This window comes from Geospiza fortis, unplaced genomic scaffold (assembly GCF_000277835.1).
Source record: "Geospiza fortis unplaced genomic scaffold, GeoFor_1.0 scaffold286, whole genome shotgun sequence".
Lineage (NCBI taxonomy): Eukaryota > Metazoa > Chordata > Aves > Passeriformes > Thraupidae > Geospiza > Geospiza fortis.
In genome coordinates, this window is record NW_005054444.1 from 1,203,062 (window position 1) to 1,221,517 (window position 18,456).

At 43.5% G+C, this 18,456-nt stretch overlaps 2 protein-coding genes across 2 annotated transcripts in view; both read right to left on the bottom strand.

Annotated features, from left to right (window-relative positions):
* Positions 1–2,801: 2,801 nt before the first annotated feature.
* On the bottom strand, positions 2,802–7,412 carry LOC102039999 (C->U-editing enzyme APOBEC-1-like). The gene is made up of 3 exons (XM_031062292.1): positions 7,034–7,412; positions 5,137–5,255; positions 2,802–2,828 (listed from the first exon to the last, which is right to left on the bottom strand). The coding sequence occupies exons 1-3, from the start codon at positions 7,410–7,412 to the stop codon at positions 2,802–2,804; spliced, it is 525 nt and encodes a 174-aa protein (XP_030918152.1).
* An 8,034-nt stretch (positions 7,413–15,446) lies between these two features.
* Positions 15,447–18,456, bottom strand: part of LOC115948607 (C->U-editing enzyme APOBEC-1-like) — a 4,157-nt gene continuing 1,147 nt past the window's right edge. The window contains exons 3-4 of the mRNA XM_031062293.1: positions 18,134–18,181; positions 15,447–17,004 (exon numbers count right to left, since the gene is read on the bottom strand). Of these exons, the coding sequence (XP_030918153.1) occupies positions 16,990–17,004; positions 18,134–18,181 (63 nt within the window). The 3' untranslated portion in view covers positions 15,447–16,989. The remainder of the gene's footprint in view (positions 17,005–18,133; positions 18,182–18,456) is intronic.

The window sequence follows — 18,456 nt, forward strand, 5'->3', positions numbered from 1 at the left end:
CTGCAGTCCCAGCTGCCTGAGCTGTGGGAAATGGGGACTTGTGATTTCTGGGAGAGCATTTCTTCCCCACACTGTGGGGAACAGCCAGACCAGGGGCCTTGGTGCTGGCTGAAAGCCCCAGTCTCATTTGATCAACACTGCATGGTTTGCAGCAATGAACTCTGAACACAAGCACATCCAGGTAGCTGTGGAGTCCTCGATAAGAGAGGAAACAGGAAAAATGGGATGGCAGCTGGTGTGGACAGCTGGGCATGGCTGCCATCTCCTGGTGCACGGGGTATCTGCCACCCTGCTGAGGGTGTTGCCTTGAAGGGGTGCTGACCCATGCTGCAAACAGCTCCCAAAGCCTGTCTCTGAACAGCCCCAGAACATGTCCACAGAAGAACAGGACACTGACATCATTCCCACAGCTGCACAGAGCATTCCTCCAGGTCAGTACACGGTGTCCTTGGACTTTGCAGTAATGAGAAACAGATTACCACTGAACAATGCAAAGGCACACTCCAGACCCTTGCAAACACAAGCATGGCTTCTCCCTCCTTTTCTCTTCCTCTGCTGCGTGCTGGTACTTGGAAATCAGGATAGAAAGGGGTTTCAGGGTCATGGAATCTCCCTTGCTACTTGTCCCTTCAGGGGGGTTTCAGTCGACATGTATTTGTGTCCAGCATTGTCTTTGAGTACATTTTTCTACTCTCCCTGGTCCTGACCCTTTAGCATTCCTAGGAGCAGAAATGTCGTTATTTCTTCACATATGTATTAAATATTCACAGTGATGGAAGTCAGATTTGGTTCACAGAAGAAAGATGAAGGGATTTGGCAGAGAAGAGGCCCTTGTTCAGACAATGTGAGCAATGAGGAGCAGAGCCCCTGCTGGGCAAGGAGAAAGTGGGTTGCTGCAAGAGCCGAGGTCATAGCAGTGGGGAGGCACCAAAGGGTGGCAAGGATTCTGGAGGCTGCCTTTGGCTTTTAAACCTCTCATACACTTTGTCTTAGGCAGGTTTCCCCTCAGGCTTCCAAACCCACATCAGCTATGGCTAAAACTCCGTTGCTGCTGCTGCTGTTGCACCCAAGTTCCAGCGCAGGGAGGGTGTTGATGTGTCCCCACTATAATCTTGCCATTAATTCACACTTAAGAACTATCCCAATCTACAGCACTGTTTTTACCAGTCCAGAGGGCCAGAAGAAGATGAGAGCAGAAGAGCAGACCAGCTGCCTTCTGTGGTTGCCTGTAAAGGCTCCCAGTGTGGTAGACCCACCTCTAGGCTTCACATGCCAGTAGGAGCACAGCAGAGATACAGCAGATTGCAAATTCACTCTGGCAGATAAAACTAGTGTGAAAAACTTCACTAGGCTGACTTGGAACTGGCAAGCTTCCAAACAGAGCAGAGAAAGTTTGTCCTCCTGCCTTCAGTGGAAGGGGCTGAGCCCTGGGCATGAGTGTTTATGGACCCTGCTGTACTAAGCTGCATGTTGATCAAGGGATTTGATTGCTCCCTAAGGAAACAAGGATTAAACACTATAATGTCCAGAAAGAGAGCATGTGACATCCAATATGAGGCCCTAGACAGGGGGAAGAAAAGTTTAGCTGTGCTATACATTGTTTGGAGTTGTTTTACTTGTCTAACGTAAGAGACACTCCCCAGCCAGCTGTGCTCAGCCTTAGATACACTCCCACACTGTGGGGACTGGATCTGCTTGCTCAGCCTGCAGCTTTTCTGGCTGTCTCAGTAGTCTGCTAAACATCTGGAGATTTTTGCATGGCCAGAGGATGCTACAAGCATAAATAAACTGGAAGAGATAGGCACAGCTCCCACCAGCCCCTGCCTTGTTCTTCAAGTTATCATTTGTGCATGCGGGGGATCCCAGCACCAGCACATTCCCCACTGGGATCACACAGTGGGCCTCCTGCTTGAAGAGGCTGGGAATCATGACACATGGAGCTCCCCAGATGATCTACATTTTTTGCTGTTCAAATTCAAAACTGCTGCAAGACCCAACACACCTGTAGCTTCTTTTTGCCTTCTTCCAATAGAGAGAGCTCAGAGCTTTCAATATCTCCTACTTCACCATTCCAGTCTGTGTTTCCAGCTGGAAAAGCAGAGACTTTTTACTTTTTTCCCCAGTTTGCAATGAACACCTATGTCTCCAGAGTGTGGAATTACAAGGGAAGGATGTCTACCAAGGAGGTAACAAGAAAAGCAAAGTTTCCACAATGTTGACGTCTTCCCTTTTATTACAGTGGTTTTACAGTCATAAATAAAGTGTACACTCATAAATAAAACCTTAAAATGAAGCATTACTACAGTATTGCATAAATACTTTAATAGTATGAAATATATTTTGAAACATACACACGTAGCCATAAAAGTGATCTTCACAAGAAATTCTGAAAGCAAGAATTCATTGCTGAGTACTTCTTTGGAACAGATCAGAGCATGAAAAATATTACATGCTGGCCTCTCAAGAGGACACTTGCAGAATGTGATTGCAGAATCTGCAGACGTGGAAGGCCTGATTGTGGGGCATGGTCTCCATCCCCACTGGACTCTCGAAAAGGTCTGTAAAGACCAGAGTGTCCTGGATGCCTGGCTGCATCATCCGAGCTTCCTGATGGCTTCTCATGCACTCCTCCTGTTCTGTTCAATACTTAGCAATGCCCAGACAGTGAAAAGAGTCTTCTCTGGTGGCAGCAAGAAAGTTAGCAAGGCTGCAGAAGAAGAGACTGCCAGGGACTGGCTTTTCTGGTCTTGTACTAATGCATAAGCTGAGCTTGAAAGAATGGTAGTGATGCTCGTTAGCATTCAGTTTGCCAGAAATGGAGGAAGCTCCTATGGAGGAAGAAAAAAAAAGTTAAAAATTTGATATCAAAATCTTAAGCTGTCTCTTCAGCATGATAGAGAATTTGAAAATAAAGCATCTGCTCCAGGATATCACTCTGATCCTCCTTCAGTGTGTTAAATAATCTGCCTCAAGATACATTTCTCCAGACAACAGGGTAGCACCTCATAATTTACTGTGCCATGTATGCCACTCCTAGAAATACAGACTATTTACAAACAGAAATATTTAAAAGGTTGCAACTGGCATAGTTGAATGCAGGGGAAGTGAAGTTGGATCCTGTGGAAAGGCGGATTTTTGGGGGTGTTAGAAAGGCCCTCCCCAGGGGTTTTTAGTCGCACACCATGTTCGCAGCATGGCTAACTCCAAGGCTGGATCTGGCAGCCCAGAGGGAAGTTCTCAGTGTCTCTAGGGATGGAGGTGACAGCCTCTCCAGGTTCCAGTACAGCACCATTGTCAGGGGAGACTTTTTCCTTCCATCCTGCTGGAATTTCCCTCACTGCAGCTTGCATGTGTCACCTTGTTTTCTCTCTGTGCGTCACTGAGGAGAGTTTGGCTATGTCCTTACTGCCTTTATGTAGTGGAAAACTGCAGTTTTGCACTAAGCTCCCACTTAGCCACCTTCTCTATAGGTCAAGGAAAGCCTGTGCACTCAGCCTCTCCTCATAGGGCAAGTGCCCCCATCCCCTGCCCTTTGCAGTGGGACTCCACCAAATTCCCTCTGGTTCCTCAGTGTTTTTCTTCTGCCAGGGAGGCCAGGGCTTGATGCAACCGTGTGTATTTCTCTGGAGTACATGCCTGGAACTCACTCACCTCATTGCACCCCTGCATAATTAGTAAAACGGGGCAGGATGTTCAAAGGGGCTGAGCACAGAGACATTCCCAATCCTTCTGTGGAGGGTTGGTGGTTAGAACTATTGATGATGGGCCCTGTGCATGTTTATTTGAGGGGTGGTTTGTGTTTAGCTGAGACAGCAGGGCAGTTGAGCAAGTGCCTGACTTCCAGCAGCCTTCCCAGCCGGCAGGACTCTGCAGAAATCATTGAGGTTGCCTGGCTGGGACAGGCAATTTGTTAGCTGGCTCTTTAAAACCAAGGCCTGAAGGGCAGATTCCCCTTGTACCGCTGTAGGGGACCATGCTGAGTCAGCAGCAGTTTGTCAGCACTGAGGAGCACTGAGCAGCCAGCTCTGCTCAGCTCCCGGCAGGCATCGCACCGTGCGCTGGATCGTGCGTTAGCTGCTAAATTATTGAATCATCTCAGGCATTAGGAGACTCAGAAAGGCTGAACGCCAAGGGGAAAACATCTCCTAAACCATTACATTGCATAAAGCACTTCGTTAGATCAGCTGATTGACTGGATATTGCTACTGACTGTGTATCCTGTCACCTGAATGTCTTACACAGGCAAGAAATGGAAAAGTCAGGTCTTGACGTACTGAAAGTCCTGTGTAATGTTTGAGGTGGATGGAACTGAAATGAAGTGAATGTGTACCTTTTCCTCAGCCAGAAATAAAACAAGGCGATCAGAGCATCCTACAAACAGGTTAGGTTTGTGTCTGTGACTCTAAGTCCCTGCCAGCAGTTTTGTGCATCCCTTCCTCTGCCTCCTGATATCCATTCTGCACAGAGAGACCAGTTCAAGCAAGAACTGGCTTGCCCCATAAAGGGTGGCTGAGCCCCACAGTTTACTCCAGTCCTGGTCTTCTCTCCTGTTCACTAGACCACTTCCTCTTTCTGAGTAGGATATCAGGCTGTACAAATAACTTCTGCAGTTGTATGGATTGCAAGAAAAATGGAAAGCAAATCTCGGTCATATTATACTCTAATATGTAAATTCTGATCCTGAAGGTAAATCCACCCATCTGGGCTTTTGAACTTGCTCAGAACTTAACTGAAATCCATGGCCCTGTCCAGAGGCAAAAAGAGAATACTTGAATCATGATTACAGAGCTGAAGGAGCTCCTGGGGTCAAATAGCTCCGGTAAGCTGCAAGCTAATGAACTGGTAGCTGATTCATGCAAAGGGTTGAAATTATGTACCCTTTCCTTAGTTAAAATCTGAGAGCAGTGCTAAATCTCTTCTCTTCTCTGCTCCTGGCCAAAAAGGCACAATGTAGCAGCATAGTCCTTTGGCAATCCCTTGCCTGCTTGGCTCTCTGTTTATACAGCTTGAAGCATATGCTTATTTTTCCTACTATCATTTCTGCTAACACCATTGCTGGGATCATCCAAATCTCCTTTTCCTTGGATTTTTTGCATTTATTTTTGCTCTTGGTGTTTTTTTCAGGTGTCTACTTACCAAAAAGATATGTAAGAGTTCTATGCTACTCAGAATGAAGTATAAAGTGACATTCTGGGGCCAATAATCATCTTCTCCAGGTTGGTGTGCAACAAAATTTCTCCAGCAGTACCTGTAATCTAAGAAGAGAGATACCCAGTCACTCCTGATGAAGGGATGCCCAGTTCTTTCTTCATTAACATGTCGGTGAGTCATTTGTTTCTCAGTAAGAATACAGTAAAGGACAAAGATATTCATACAAGGTGTGCACAAATAACTACACAAATAAGTTAGTGGAAAGGGGAACCAAAACTCTGCAGAGTAGCAATATGTCTAAAAATGAATTGCCAGAGAGAGAAATTGATCATTGTGGTGGCTCGGGTAACCCTTATCACAAATAGCATGCTCTGGCATAAAGCCAAGAGAGAAGGAATCAGCAAGTGGCAGGAGTGAAAAGGGAAGTGGGACAGGCAGTCAGAGCTAGTCAGGCTCTCCTTTTGGCAGCCTTGTGCTTGAGAACACAGCTTTGGTAAGACAAGATGCTTCAATCATGAATCTGTCTGACTTATCCAAATGATCAGGGAAAAGCTGGAGTGAACACTCTAACATTTAGCAGCTTCATACTGATCTTAGTGTTGATAGGATGGCCAGAGCTTCTGACAATGCTCTGTGCTATAATCCCAGAGCCAGCGCCCCCAATATAAGTAATGTCCTTTAAGATTACATTTGATCCGGTGGGTTTCATAGCTCCACACCCCAGTGGTAAATATCCACACAGGTGTGTGAGGTTCATCTCTTCAAATATACATTCCTTTTTGTGAGCTGCTTGTCTGGACTGTTTTTACAGCCAAACATTACCAGGCAAGCAAGATACACACAGAAAAAGGCAAGACACATCTTCTGTGATGCATCATCTGAAAGCATCCTTTAGACAAGTTTCCTACTCTCCTCCAGCTACCAAGGGAAATCAATTACTTGATGCAGCTGGCAACTGATCTGCATGTGTATTCTAGGAGGGACAGGGTTTTACACTGCATATAAAGGAGGTGTGCATAGCTAGAGAAACCTTCAGCCCTTCCGATTTGGCAAGAGGAAATGACCATGCTGGTCCTGCTGCTGTACAGGGGAAGACTGGGGAAGAAATAAGGCAGAAGAGAGTGACATGTTTGCACTCACTAATCCTCCCTGTAATATGTAATGTAAAATAATTCATGCTTAGGGGGAAAATGTATAAAAAACAAAATTGTAAAATAAATTAAACATCCAATGAGCCTCTAACCACAGACAACCCAGAAACAGATTACCACACCGAAGTTGCAGAACTCCTGGTGGCAGCAGGAAAGAATGCCTCATAAGCAAGTAAAAAGACCTGGCTGGTGAGGAGATGGGACTCACCCGGAACCACAAGGGAGTACCCAAGGACAATCAGTACTTTATAAATATCATAAATCAAGATAACCTAAATCGTCAAAAACATACATCTGAATACCCAACTTCTCCTGACATGATCAGCACCCGCCACCACCCAAGAAACAGCAATTGTCCAACCCTGCACAGTGAAAAGAAACTTCACGCATATCTGGGGTGACAAACGAGGCAGCTCTGCCTCAGGCATTAAAAACTCTGTAAAACAGCCCTGCTGGAGACAGCATTCGTGAACAGAGGGGACTCCGATGTGATGGAAGTCGGATTTGGGTTCGCCCAGTGCCGATCTTGGGCTCGACGCTGTCTCTTTGGCTGTGGCTGTCGAGGACCGTGTTTTCGGTCACGAAAATAAAATTCTTTGCAGTTATTAATTTGGCTTTCTTGTTGATCATTCATAACACTCCCCAAAGCCAGCCATCAATCACCTCTGTTACAAACTAAGAGCGCACATAATCCCAGAACTTTCAATCCACACTTAGAGTAGCTCGGTTACCTTCAAGGTTCATGATACGTATAGCGACTCCATTCATCATCAGGTCACAGAGACCTTGTCGGTTCCGTGAATCTCGGGGCCTGAACAGCTTGGCTGCATATATATCCAAGGTCACGTTAGGGCGTGACCTCAGGAACTCCAGAATCCTTCTGCAGCAGTTTCCACAGGGACTAGTTGAAAGGAACCAGGTGATGGAGCAAGGAATTTGTGGCCCGATATTGAAACGATTTTCCAGGAAGTTGATTTCAGCATGTTGTTCACCATTGTTCGAGCACCAGTTCCTCCGGACAGCACGTCTTCTCCGCCTGATTTCATACAGCAGGTACACCTGTCCATTTTGTCTAGGTGGAAAATTTCTTTGGAAGACTCTTGGCTCCATCTTCCACCTGAAGAAGAGTACCAGCAGTACTGTGATCCCAGCACTTCAATGACGTTTGGTCCCATTGTACATTGCCTACTCTCAATATCAGCCAGGACTCCCACTCCCAGCTTTTCCCATCAGAAATGAGCAGCTTGAGGAATGTTGCAATTTAGCCATCTAGAGCTGGAATTTGATGAAAGCTTCAGAAAACCCCCAGCACCACCTCGAGAACTGTTGGGTGGGTAAGCAAACTCATCGCCACTCAGAGATCAGCACCAGTCAAAGCAGTAAGGCAACTGGAAAAGAAAGATTGAGGAAAGGGATAGTAAGAATAAAACAAGGCAAAAGGATGTCTCTGGAAATTGCCAAGTAGCTCAGGCAGAAGTGAGTGACAGAGCTACATCTCTTACCCTTTGTTGTTCTCTCTGGATGAGGGACCTGTGTAGAAAAGATTTGTGAGTCACTGAGGAGAGCAGGTCAGAAAACAAAATTTCCTCTACCCTTTCTGTCCAGATCCCTTTCAGTTCTATGCACACCCTCTCAAATCTCTTTTCTCTAAAAGGCGTCCATAAGTAATCACAACACAGCAGGATAGGCACTCTGGGATGCAGGAGGTGTGGACTCCTACCTGGAAGTTGAACTTGATGGTTGTTTAAACTGTCTTGTACACGAAGCCTTGCTCAGTTTAGCACATTATGGTTGATTGTGTGAATACTCAAGTTTAAATTCCCTGATTTCAGCAGTACTGCATCTGTTTTTCCCTGACTAATCAAAGAGCAGAATCAAATGTCTTATCCCTTTAAATTTTCCAAACCACTTCTATGAGAACAGGCAAAGCTTGAGCCATTTTCTCATTGGTACTCATAATCTTGGCAATCCAGACAAAAACATTTCCACAACCAACTTCCCATCTTTACTTAATCTGTAACTTTCTAAAAAAACTAAAATAAATCAGTGCCAAGGAAAAAAATACCAGTACAGAAAGGAGGGTAACAAATACATACAGGGTGGCAACACAGCCCTGCCTGATTATACACATTTTATCTTCCATAGTGGCAAGCAACTTTGGCCCCATGACTTTTTCATCCCTTCCCAGTTGAGGGTCTAGAGGAAAATAGTTGCAGGTGATCAAGGCTACTTATTTGTTTTGTAAAAATCCACCAACAGGAAAATTAAGAATCTAGGAACCATCATTTTATTTTATAAAATATTTTTTAAAATAAAAATTATTACTTTTATTTTTATGTTTGTTTTTATGAATTATACATAATATAATAAAGATTTCTTTTAAGATATACTTAGAATTAAGATACTAAAGGCATTTTTCTGCAGCTTAGCTCTTGAAGATGAGAAATTCTGAATTATACAGAGTAAAATTACATTTTAACATGAAAAATTAGTTTTCCACATCAACAGAGACATGATCAACTACTCTCACAGCCTTATTGCCCTGATTCTTTAAGAAGAATATTCTAGTTATTTATCGCAATGAAAATAAAATAGATGAATACATAAGCTAACTAAATTGCTCCATTCTTAAATGCCTTTGAGATCTCTTTTCACAGTAAAAGTTCTTTTGGATTTTGAATTCTTCCTGCCATTCCAAGGTTAACAAAATTATGTTAATAGTTTGAAGCTGGACCCAAGACTCAAGATACAGTAATGTATTCAAAGACATAAAGCACAAATCCACATCTGTCTCCTACGTATCCTCGTGCCAACAACACACATTTGTATCTACACTCCAGTCTTTAGATACAACTACAGTAAATATCTTGATTATTGAGAAATAGGACTGCCTTTCACATAAATGTACTTACCTCTGGCACTGACAGCAGCCCTGGGTATTTCTGGATTTGTGTATTGCTTCCTGGAAGACTGGTGTGCCTTTATAAGTCTTACATTAGTTTCAGTTTCTATTCCTGAATCAGAATACTGATCTTTGGGTCTTATTAATGCTGCTGATTAGCTGAGCATTTCCTTATGGTGACTTTCTTCACACTTGTACTATCCAGCTGGCTGAAGCTGAAAGCAAGCCTCTGGCAGCAAAGAACTGCAAATGGGGATGATCCCACTCAGAAACTGATCTGGCCTTGAGTACAAGGTTACCTTCCGGGTACCTAACAGGTGAGCCACTTTTTGAAGTGCAGACAGAAATTACATTTCTTTTTAAACTCTGGCTCCAGAACAGAATCGCAGGTCTTCTCTAGTCACCCCAATGCAACGAGAGAGAACAACATCTACACAAATGGCATCGGGCCACACAGCTGTGGCATGGCACATCACTTTTCTGACACCCAGATGCCACGAGGAAGTTGAGCAGAGCCCAGTGGAAAGAGTAAACAGAAGACATCATGTGCAGAACCTGCGAGGCTGTGGAACTGCAGCAGGTGATGGTGGTCACTGCCATTTCCCTTGGTGGGACTTCTCCCATGGAGTTCCAAGGACTGCTCACACCCCCTTGAGCCTGAGTCCTCACAGAATCAAGCAGACACCCCATGTGTGTGACCACTGAGCTGCGGTCAGTGACTGGGCAGCCACTCTCAGCCTGACTCTAAGCAAGCTTCTCACCATCCAGGAGAGTTTGAAAGTGGACACCTTGTTGTGAGGGAACATCCGGATATTTTTGAAATATCACAACTCGGAAGATCTCTGTACTCATGTGGACACTGAGAGCAAGACCTGAGCCACCTGTGGAGTATCTGCAGAAGCTATTGGTCATGATATCACTTCACTGATGCAAATAGAAGAGGCATTTTCCAGTGCCCCGAGAAATCTGCTCAGCATTATGAGCTGAGCATCACCTTACTGTGATCAGTTCTGTAACTCTCACAAGATGCAGCAAAAGAATATTTCCCATTTAACCTGAAAAATTCTGAAACTATGCTGGTTTCTAGTGAGAAGCTTTCCTCTGACACACCCAAAACTGGCTTGCAGAGGAAAGGGATTACAAAAGAATTCTTCACATGCCTTAGGCAGCATCAGTCTCTGTCACTCACAGTTTTTCTGGTTTTGTGACAAAATTATTTTTGGCCTGATGCACAATGTAGAGATTGCCATCCTTGGTGCCAAGCCAGATGTGGGATTTTAAAGTTAAGGGAGTGATTTATTTCTATTCTCTGCAGCAAGCTCTCAGTATTCTGTTGTTAAAAAGTGTTCAGTTTTCCACCAGGGCAGAAAAAAACCCTGGAAGTGTACACGAATGGTGAAGTTCAGAGGGAGTGGGGATTCAGGCACTGGCAGGACTCTCTGTCAAGGAGAAGAGTGGTTGTGGCAGGTCATCAGGCAGTGCCAACACAGAGTCTGCCCTCGGGGCCGCTTCTGCTGCAAGGTCACTCCTCACTTGTCAGCACAGAACTGTTCCCTGGTGGTTGCATTATTTCCTACCACAGAAGAGTGAAGGGGAGCAACTCAAACACTCAAGAGATTGTTGAAACAAAACTGTGATTGGCTAATATGGTTTTGAGTTTCATGGGCGTGATTCTCATTGAGAGAGGAATGCTTTGGTGCTGTAGAACTCCCTTCACTGCCCTGTCCTTAAAGTACATATCTACAAATAAGCAGGGTTGAATTAGGCTTAGAGATGATTAGTCTGATTAGTCTGCAAGGACTGCTTGATTAGCAGCAGTGTGACAAGAAAACCAGCAATGTGCCACAGAAAGTGGAGAAGAAAAAATGTCCGAGCAAGGAATCAGCAATGCAACACTTTCAGGTGTTTCCAGGAAGCTGAATGTGCTGTATGAGATGATGGAAAGCCAAAATGAAAAAAAAAATTTGGAAATATTGCTCTGTTAGCCTAATGTGAGAAGACTAATCCCTTCTCAATTTAGTAGTTGCTTTAGCCCAAATAAAATCAGGAAGACAAGGCTGCCACACAAGTGAATTTTCATACTTCTAGAAGAACTTACACATTCTGTTTGTGGGGACTAGGCTTCAGTGAGTCAAGAGGAGGATGAAGACCTTCAAAAGGATCATACAACTAGGTGGGACACCTGTTCTTTGATTTTTATGAGCAACCAGCAGCAACCCAGTATCCCTTTAAATTGCTAAAGGGTTATCTATATAGGTGAAGTCTCGTATTACTCAACTGTGGTAAAAAATTTTATTCTACTTCTCATGCAGTCAATTATGTCCCCTTACAGAAACTGCTTAAGGTAATGTAAGAGATGAATGCAGAGGTGGTTTGTGATGTTGAGCTGTTGGTAAGATCTGAATATATCTCAACCTCACCAGGAATAGGATTTTTTAAAATAACCACCACTCTCATTTGTATGCCCCGTGAACCTGAATGCATTTTGGAGGAACATACACAGCAAAGGGTACATAGAATGGTGGATAGACACTTACTCATGCCTCCTTCAAACACCAGCTTCCTCAGACCTTCATGAGAATATTCCCTTTGGTGGTAGTAGAGACATGCTGTATACATATGATGAGATTCAACAGGGAAAATAATCTGAAAGAATTACAGTTTCTTCAGAGCATTCCACAAAGGGCCTCCAGGATGCACACTGGGTGACAGAGAGGTGGACAGAGCATCAGGGAGCTAGGTCCCTTCAGATGTCTCCCAGGAAAGAGATTGCAGCAAAATTGCAGCAGAGATTGCAGAAATAGAAACATATGGAAGAAATTTAGGATGATGGACAGGTTAGAGGAGAAAGAGGAGCACAGAAGGAAAGTTAAATCAGACATCAAAGAAGACAAAAAGGGACAAGGCTTGAATCAGCTGAAATCCTAATTTGCAAATCTCTGAGGATTTTACAGGTACCAAGCTTTTTATTCTCTAGCTGGATGATCTATTGGAAAGAGGTGAGAATCACCAAGTGGAAGTCTGGAAGCAAAGAGAAAGGTTAAATTTAAATGTGACAAAATCCTGGGGCTTCTGCCACAGAGGCTTAAGTATCAGCCTCCACTAACAGGCTGCCTCCTGGACTTGATTTGAAATGGTAAATCCTGTGTTAGTTCAAGTGTTTCTGCTGCTGACACATTTGACAGTAAAAGGAAAATCCACTGTGTGTTTACTTGGATTTAATGGAGTTTTCTCAGTAGGTATCTATATTTTTTTATGGAAAGAAAAACCACACAGAGCCTTTTGAGATTCATTCTGTGACCTCCACATTTAAAGAAGGCTAAAATGTGTTTCTGTATGAACCTATGAGCTCACACTCATGAAGATGCTTACAGATATTTACAGATATGTGTATGCACAATAATGGAATAATGCATATAAAAACAAGCTTGTAGATACACAAACACACCTCCTTGGCAGCATATTGCTTTGCAACTCTGATAAGCACACCCATCCATGAATCTTTTATCTCTCCCAGTACCTTTGCTTTCATTTTTTCTGCAGTCTGCACAGAATCTCCACACTTTGCTGAGACTCTTGCTCAGCCTCCATGTGTGGAAACCAAAACATAAGAGATTAAGATAACTGGTGGCACCCTGCCACTGCTGGGTGAGCCTTATGAGGCTGACTCTGAACAGTGAAGTGGAATGGCAGCCAGCCACAAGGATGTGCAGGCAGAGCTCTGATGCGGGCAAAATGAAAAATAATTGGCTGGTGGGAAGGGCTTATCTGCATGCTTACTTGGGTAACAAAACATCCTGATATCCTTGTAATACTACGAATTCTTTCACAACTGGTGAGGTTGTAGAAATTTCCCAGCTCATTAAAGATACTTCATGAGGAGTCAGTGTGAAAAGAAAAAGCTGCAAGTAAACATATCTTGTTTTACTTATCTATTTTGGAAAGTTTTTCTACTCTGAGCAGTCCTTCTACAGTCTTCTCACACTACTTCAAGTCACAGAAGTTCTATATATTTATCATTCTGATTTTGCTTCCTTTCTGTGTCTTTGTTTCAATGCACACACTCTGTCAAAGCACGAAGCAGAACAACAAGTACCCCAAACCCTGTGGGGATTAGTGCCCATGCCCTGCTTGAGAGCCTCAGTCAGTCATCACACAACCACCAGAGTTTTAAATATGAGGGGGGATCACATAACCAGGTGGATTTCACTTGAGAGAAAGCAATGATTTTCTACAGGTTGTACCAAGGAGAGTGTTCAGAGCAGCTCTAGGAACTTGCAGCTCTGAGATTTTCTTTTCCAAGCACTCAGGGATAGCTCAATGCCAACAATATATGGTTAAACTCTCTCCAAAATTCACCTGGAAAACGTAGCTGTCACGGGAGGCAAAACCTCCATCAAAAGCAGAAAATAACTACCAGGACCAGGCATTACAACCATTGGGCACCATCAAGGATGGAGTTAAGTGTCTTCATTCCAGTCCATATCAGTTCCTGGGCAGTGTGTCAGTGGAAGCCACAAGTGAGGGCGGTCAAGATAACCCTTTTTTTTTTTTTTAAGTCCTCAGGGCCCCAAGAGGCACAAACCATAATAATTGCTTTGTTCTTTTTTTTATTGTGGAAACAATTTGGGGTTCTTTGCTCGTGACCTTGGAATGTCACAAGCTTGCTTTGAACAAAAGCTGGTTGTGATGTGAAGGGGCTGAGCGTGGCAAGACAAAGCCAACAGGACAGTGTAAACAAAGACTAAGGAAAATGAGCCTTGGCACAGCGAGAGCATCAACAACCACCCCCAAAGCTGCTGGGAAGATCATACTCTGATACCCTTTGTTTGGCAGCCTGTGCCAGCAACTAGTTATATTGGAGACTGAAAGGGAAACACTTGATCCACTTTATACATTTTGTTCAGCAGTTTCACATCGTCTGTGTTTCTCTTTCCCAGCCCCTCATAGCAACTTGCGTGATCAGTTTTCCCTGCCTCTTTAAAAACATCTTAAAAGCACAAGGAGTTTCCAGTGGACACATCTAGTGGCCCAGTTCCAGATAAAAATAAATTAAATAAAAATAAAAGTAATTACTTACTTCTTTTAGCTATCTGAGTGGAGATGCTGAAGTGCCATGACCATGGGTACTGTAATTATCATTCCACGGTCACACCTCTTGGTGGATAGAGGATTTGCTTCTGTTGAACAGAGCATCTGTGGATTTTTGGAGCTGCATTTTAAAATCAAGTGCTCCTCTTGGTTACATGTCAGAGCTCCCAGTGAAACAGTGGGAAATCCTCTAGGTTAGCACAGTCTTTCTAATGCAGACTTGTGTTTCAGTGATTAATGAGACATTACTACAGCAAGAGCTGACACTTATTGTGATTAGTTATCAGTTTAAAACAGTGACAAGTGCTTATTTACATGGCTAACTATTAAGATTTTGGAATGTTCTGCTCCAGTAAACTGTGGATGCAGATAGCAGGACAGGGTGAAACTAGGTCCATATATGGACACTAAAGGCGAGATGCAGGGTTCCCAAATGCAGTCATTGTGGGTATTCAGGTAGTGGGACAGATATTGACAAACCACAGCTGGTGGCTAGGATTGCCTGCTCTCTGTGAAAAACAGCCCCTCGGTCACTGCTAGATAGTGTCTGCACGGTGCTTTCTGCCTTGATGGGGCATTTTCTGTGGTTTTAAGTTCACTTCTGTTCCTCTTGTACCATGAGGTAGGAAACAAGGCTATGTGAGAGGACAGCAGGCCTCCAGAAATGCTCCTTTTGGCATCCTGCCCATCTCTGGCCAGATGACGGGCCCTGGGACCCCAACGCAAAGCCCACAGCTGAGGGGATGATAACTCAGAGACAACTTTGAACTGGTTCAAGAGTGGCTGCCCCAGATGGATGAGCACAAATCTCATCTCAAATGGGGCCTGACAGGATTCATCCCAAGGCACAGAAGGAGCTGACCAATATCATTGCAGGACCTTGCATTGCTTTTCAATAGTCTTGGGAGTCTGGAAAGGTTCCAGGGCAAGTGGAAGATGACAGTGCAGTTCCAATGTTTCAAGAATGGTAAGAAGGAAGACCCTGGTAATTACAGCCTGTCAGTCTCACTTCAGTGCCTGGTAAAGTTATGGAGAAGGTTATTCTGATAGACAATTACAGGTCCTGAGAGGGATGTCTGGACCACCTCCTCTGAGGCAGCCAACATTTGGAATAGCCTTGGGCTAAATTAAGGCAAAACAACACCAAGAAATCAATTAGAAAGTTTTATTTTTGGCTGCAGCAATTAAAACAGTATGATCGATTCAACAGTCTGTAGCAGCAACAATTCAAACCTTTCTGAACAGCCTGCAGATTCAACCTTTCTGAACAACATGTGACAACAGCCATCTCTGGGCAGCCTGTGGCAGCAGTGACTTGAACTTTTAAGCAGAGGGAGAAAGGAAGAAGGAAAGATAGGAAAAATACAGGTAGTCCAAAACAGACCTGGCTTTGTCCAGATACTAAATACAGAAAGGTGAATATATGTTTCACCAAAAAAATGGTATCTTATTGCTAACAGCACTTTGTCAGTGAGGCTCAAGGCCCCTGGTTCAGGCCTCAGCACTTCACCTCCAGGATAAAATGTCCAGCACACAGATAAGTCCATAGGGCTCTGGGTAAGCAGCTGGCTGATGGCTCAAAAAGTTACAGCCAGAGTTTATATCAGGCTGGAGACCTGCCACCACTGGGGCTCCCTGGGGCTCATTTTTACAGCCAGTGATCTTCAATGTTCTTATAAATCATCTGAATGGGGGAATCAAATGTAGGAACCAAAATTAAGTAATCTTGCCGATGACACTAAACTAGGAGGATCCATGGATTCCCTTGAGGGTAAAGAGGCCCTGCAGAGAGATCTGGATACTGAAGAGCTGAGCAGTCACCAATTGTATGAAATATTACAAGAGCAAGTGCTGCATTCTTCACTTGGGACCAGGTAATCCTGAAATTTATGCAATCCTGAAAGCAATGATTAGTGATAGGACTGGTGTAGATGGAATGAAGCTGCATTAGTGGATGTTCAGCCTAGACATTAGGAAAAGATTGTTCACTGATATCAGAAATGAAGCCCACTCCTCTTAAATTTTTAAGAGTTTTAGTAGATGATAATAGGGGATAATCACAAAGTAAAACTTACAGCATATGCTGGGTGCATGGCCACAGCCAGGCACACCCACCTCTTCTGTCTGCAGACTTTTATACTGTTACAGTTGTATTACTTCCTCAGAAGATTTTGCAGATTTATTTTGGGCTGATTGACTACAATCTTGCTTCAGATTTTTGCAGCGTTTGCACAATTCAATAGCTGCAGACGTCAGCAGTCTAGGGTGGTCTTCTGATGCCATTTTAAGCTTGGTACTCTTCCTTTATGGTCTTCTGCTCTTCACTTATGCTATCTTGGATATACATTTTGCAATAACAATCATATCTTAAAAGACACCTTTTGCAAGCCCACTTCCATCTTTTAAAAGCCTTTTATGTTAAAAGCCTTATTTCCCCTTTTACGTTGCCCACAAGCAGTTACAAATTTTACCACACTTAAAAGCAATTTGAGACTTACACTAATTATCTAAAAACAATTACAATTTTATAATTAAACCAAACAAATTATAGTGAAAACCAACTACTACATAACTGTTTATAACATGGATCATGATTTTAGTCATGTTCTTTAGTTTTAGGTAGTCATGGGAGGAGAAGGACCTGATGATTTTTTGTCTCCCTTTCAACTTGAGATATTCTGTGATTCTTTGATTCTACGAACGAAGATCCTGAAATGGAAATAGAAGTATGATATTTACATCCTCCAACTGCACTTTGAACATGCTATGATTTGAAATGGACATGGCAGAAGCAAGCTATTAGTTGTAGTAGCCCAAGATGTCACTTTTCCACACACACCATATAAAATGGATTTCCCAAACAACCAATGACCCACATAGCCATAGATTTCTTTCACTCTCGTTCACTAAAAATAGCATTTGTCAGAAAATTCTAATGCATTGAAATCAAAATGCTGAAGCACTTATATTAGTTTTGCTAGATTTTTTAAAAAATACAGTCCTTCCCAGCCAAGGACATGGACCTGTTCATCCAAGCAAAGTGTCTTGTCTCCAGGGCCACAAACTTTCAGCACTCTTGTTGAACACACCTTTCTCTCTCCTGCCTTTCAGGAGGTCTGCCACAAAACAGAAGCAAAGGCTGAATTTTCCCAGGGTGCAGGCATTCTGATTTGAACAGTTTTTGTCACCTCACAGAAACCATACCCTTCCAACCAGTCACAGAAGTTACTGAATGGAATCTGGAAGGAACTTCAGTGAAGTATGCAGGGGCCCAGTAACTGGGGGGGTGTCAGACCACTGCAGACATTGAGAGAAAGGGCTGAGCAGCACATTTTGGCAAACTGAAACCCATGCTCAGATCCAGGTTAAAAAGGAATCTGGTGGAGGGTTTCTGAGGTGAGACTGGAGTTCCAGGTAAAAATCAAGGAATTTCGCACCCTGGAACCCAAAGGAGAAAAACTGCATAGCTTTTCCTTCATAATATTGTTGCCTTTTTCAACCGAAAAATGAAATCTGAGATAATTTTAGTATAGGAGTGTTGTAGGAGGTAATATAAAAAAGTGGATTTTTATTTGGAGGCCTCCGGGGGCAGTTATGGAGAATGTCCACAAAACCCTTGCCACACGAGGTGAATATAGTTTTGACTGGTTTTAGGAAATTAGCATAACTGATAAAAAGCCCCAGTTAGGAGGACAAGTGGTAATGCAACTCCCCCGCCAGGTCAAGCTCCTTCTCTAGAGCCCTCCCCTGGTACTAGCTGTATTTGTTTATGAATATGTGTCTCAAAGACTTTGTTCTCAACCTTGGTTCCCAGGAAGAAGCAAGATAGGATACAGACCTTGTACCCCCGGGGCTTGGAGCTCTGGAATTTGTTTTGTCTGCCTGCCTAGGGAAAGGACACAGAAAAGTACTGAGAAAACTAGCTAGAATATAATAATAGGCTACAGAGCTCCAAATCTATGTGCGAAGAATACAGAGAACATATAAAAGAAAAAAAGGCAAAACCCAAAGTGGCATCAATATGATGGAAAAATAGCCATAGTGCTTCTCTCCCAGTGGGACAGGATAGTTCCCATGATTTTAGTACATTCCTTTTCTCAAAAGCCAAAAGCCTCAAGAGTCTAGTTGGACTCTTTACAGTCCAACTAGAGCTACATGTGA

Bases quoted from the DNA above. Each gene is read 5' to 3' on its own strand.
- LOC102039999 (XM_031062292.1), bottom strand. From the start codon at position 7,412: ATGGAGCCAAGAGTCTTCCAAAGAAATTTTCCACCTAGACAAAATGGA. The intron at 5,256-7,033 runs GTAACCGAGCTA...CTCTCTTCTTAG, and splicing joins ACGTATCATGAACCTTGAAG to ATTACAGGTACTGCTGGAGA. The intron at 2,829-5,136 runs GTAAGTAGACAC...CTTCCTCCATAG, and splicing joins AACTCTTACATATCTTTTTG to GAGCTTCCTCCATTTCTGGC.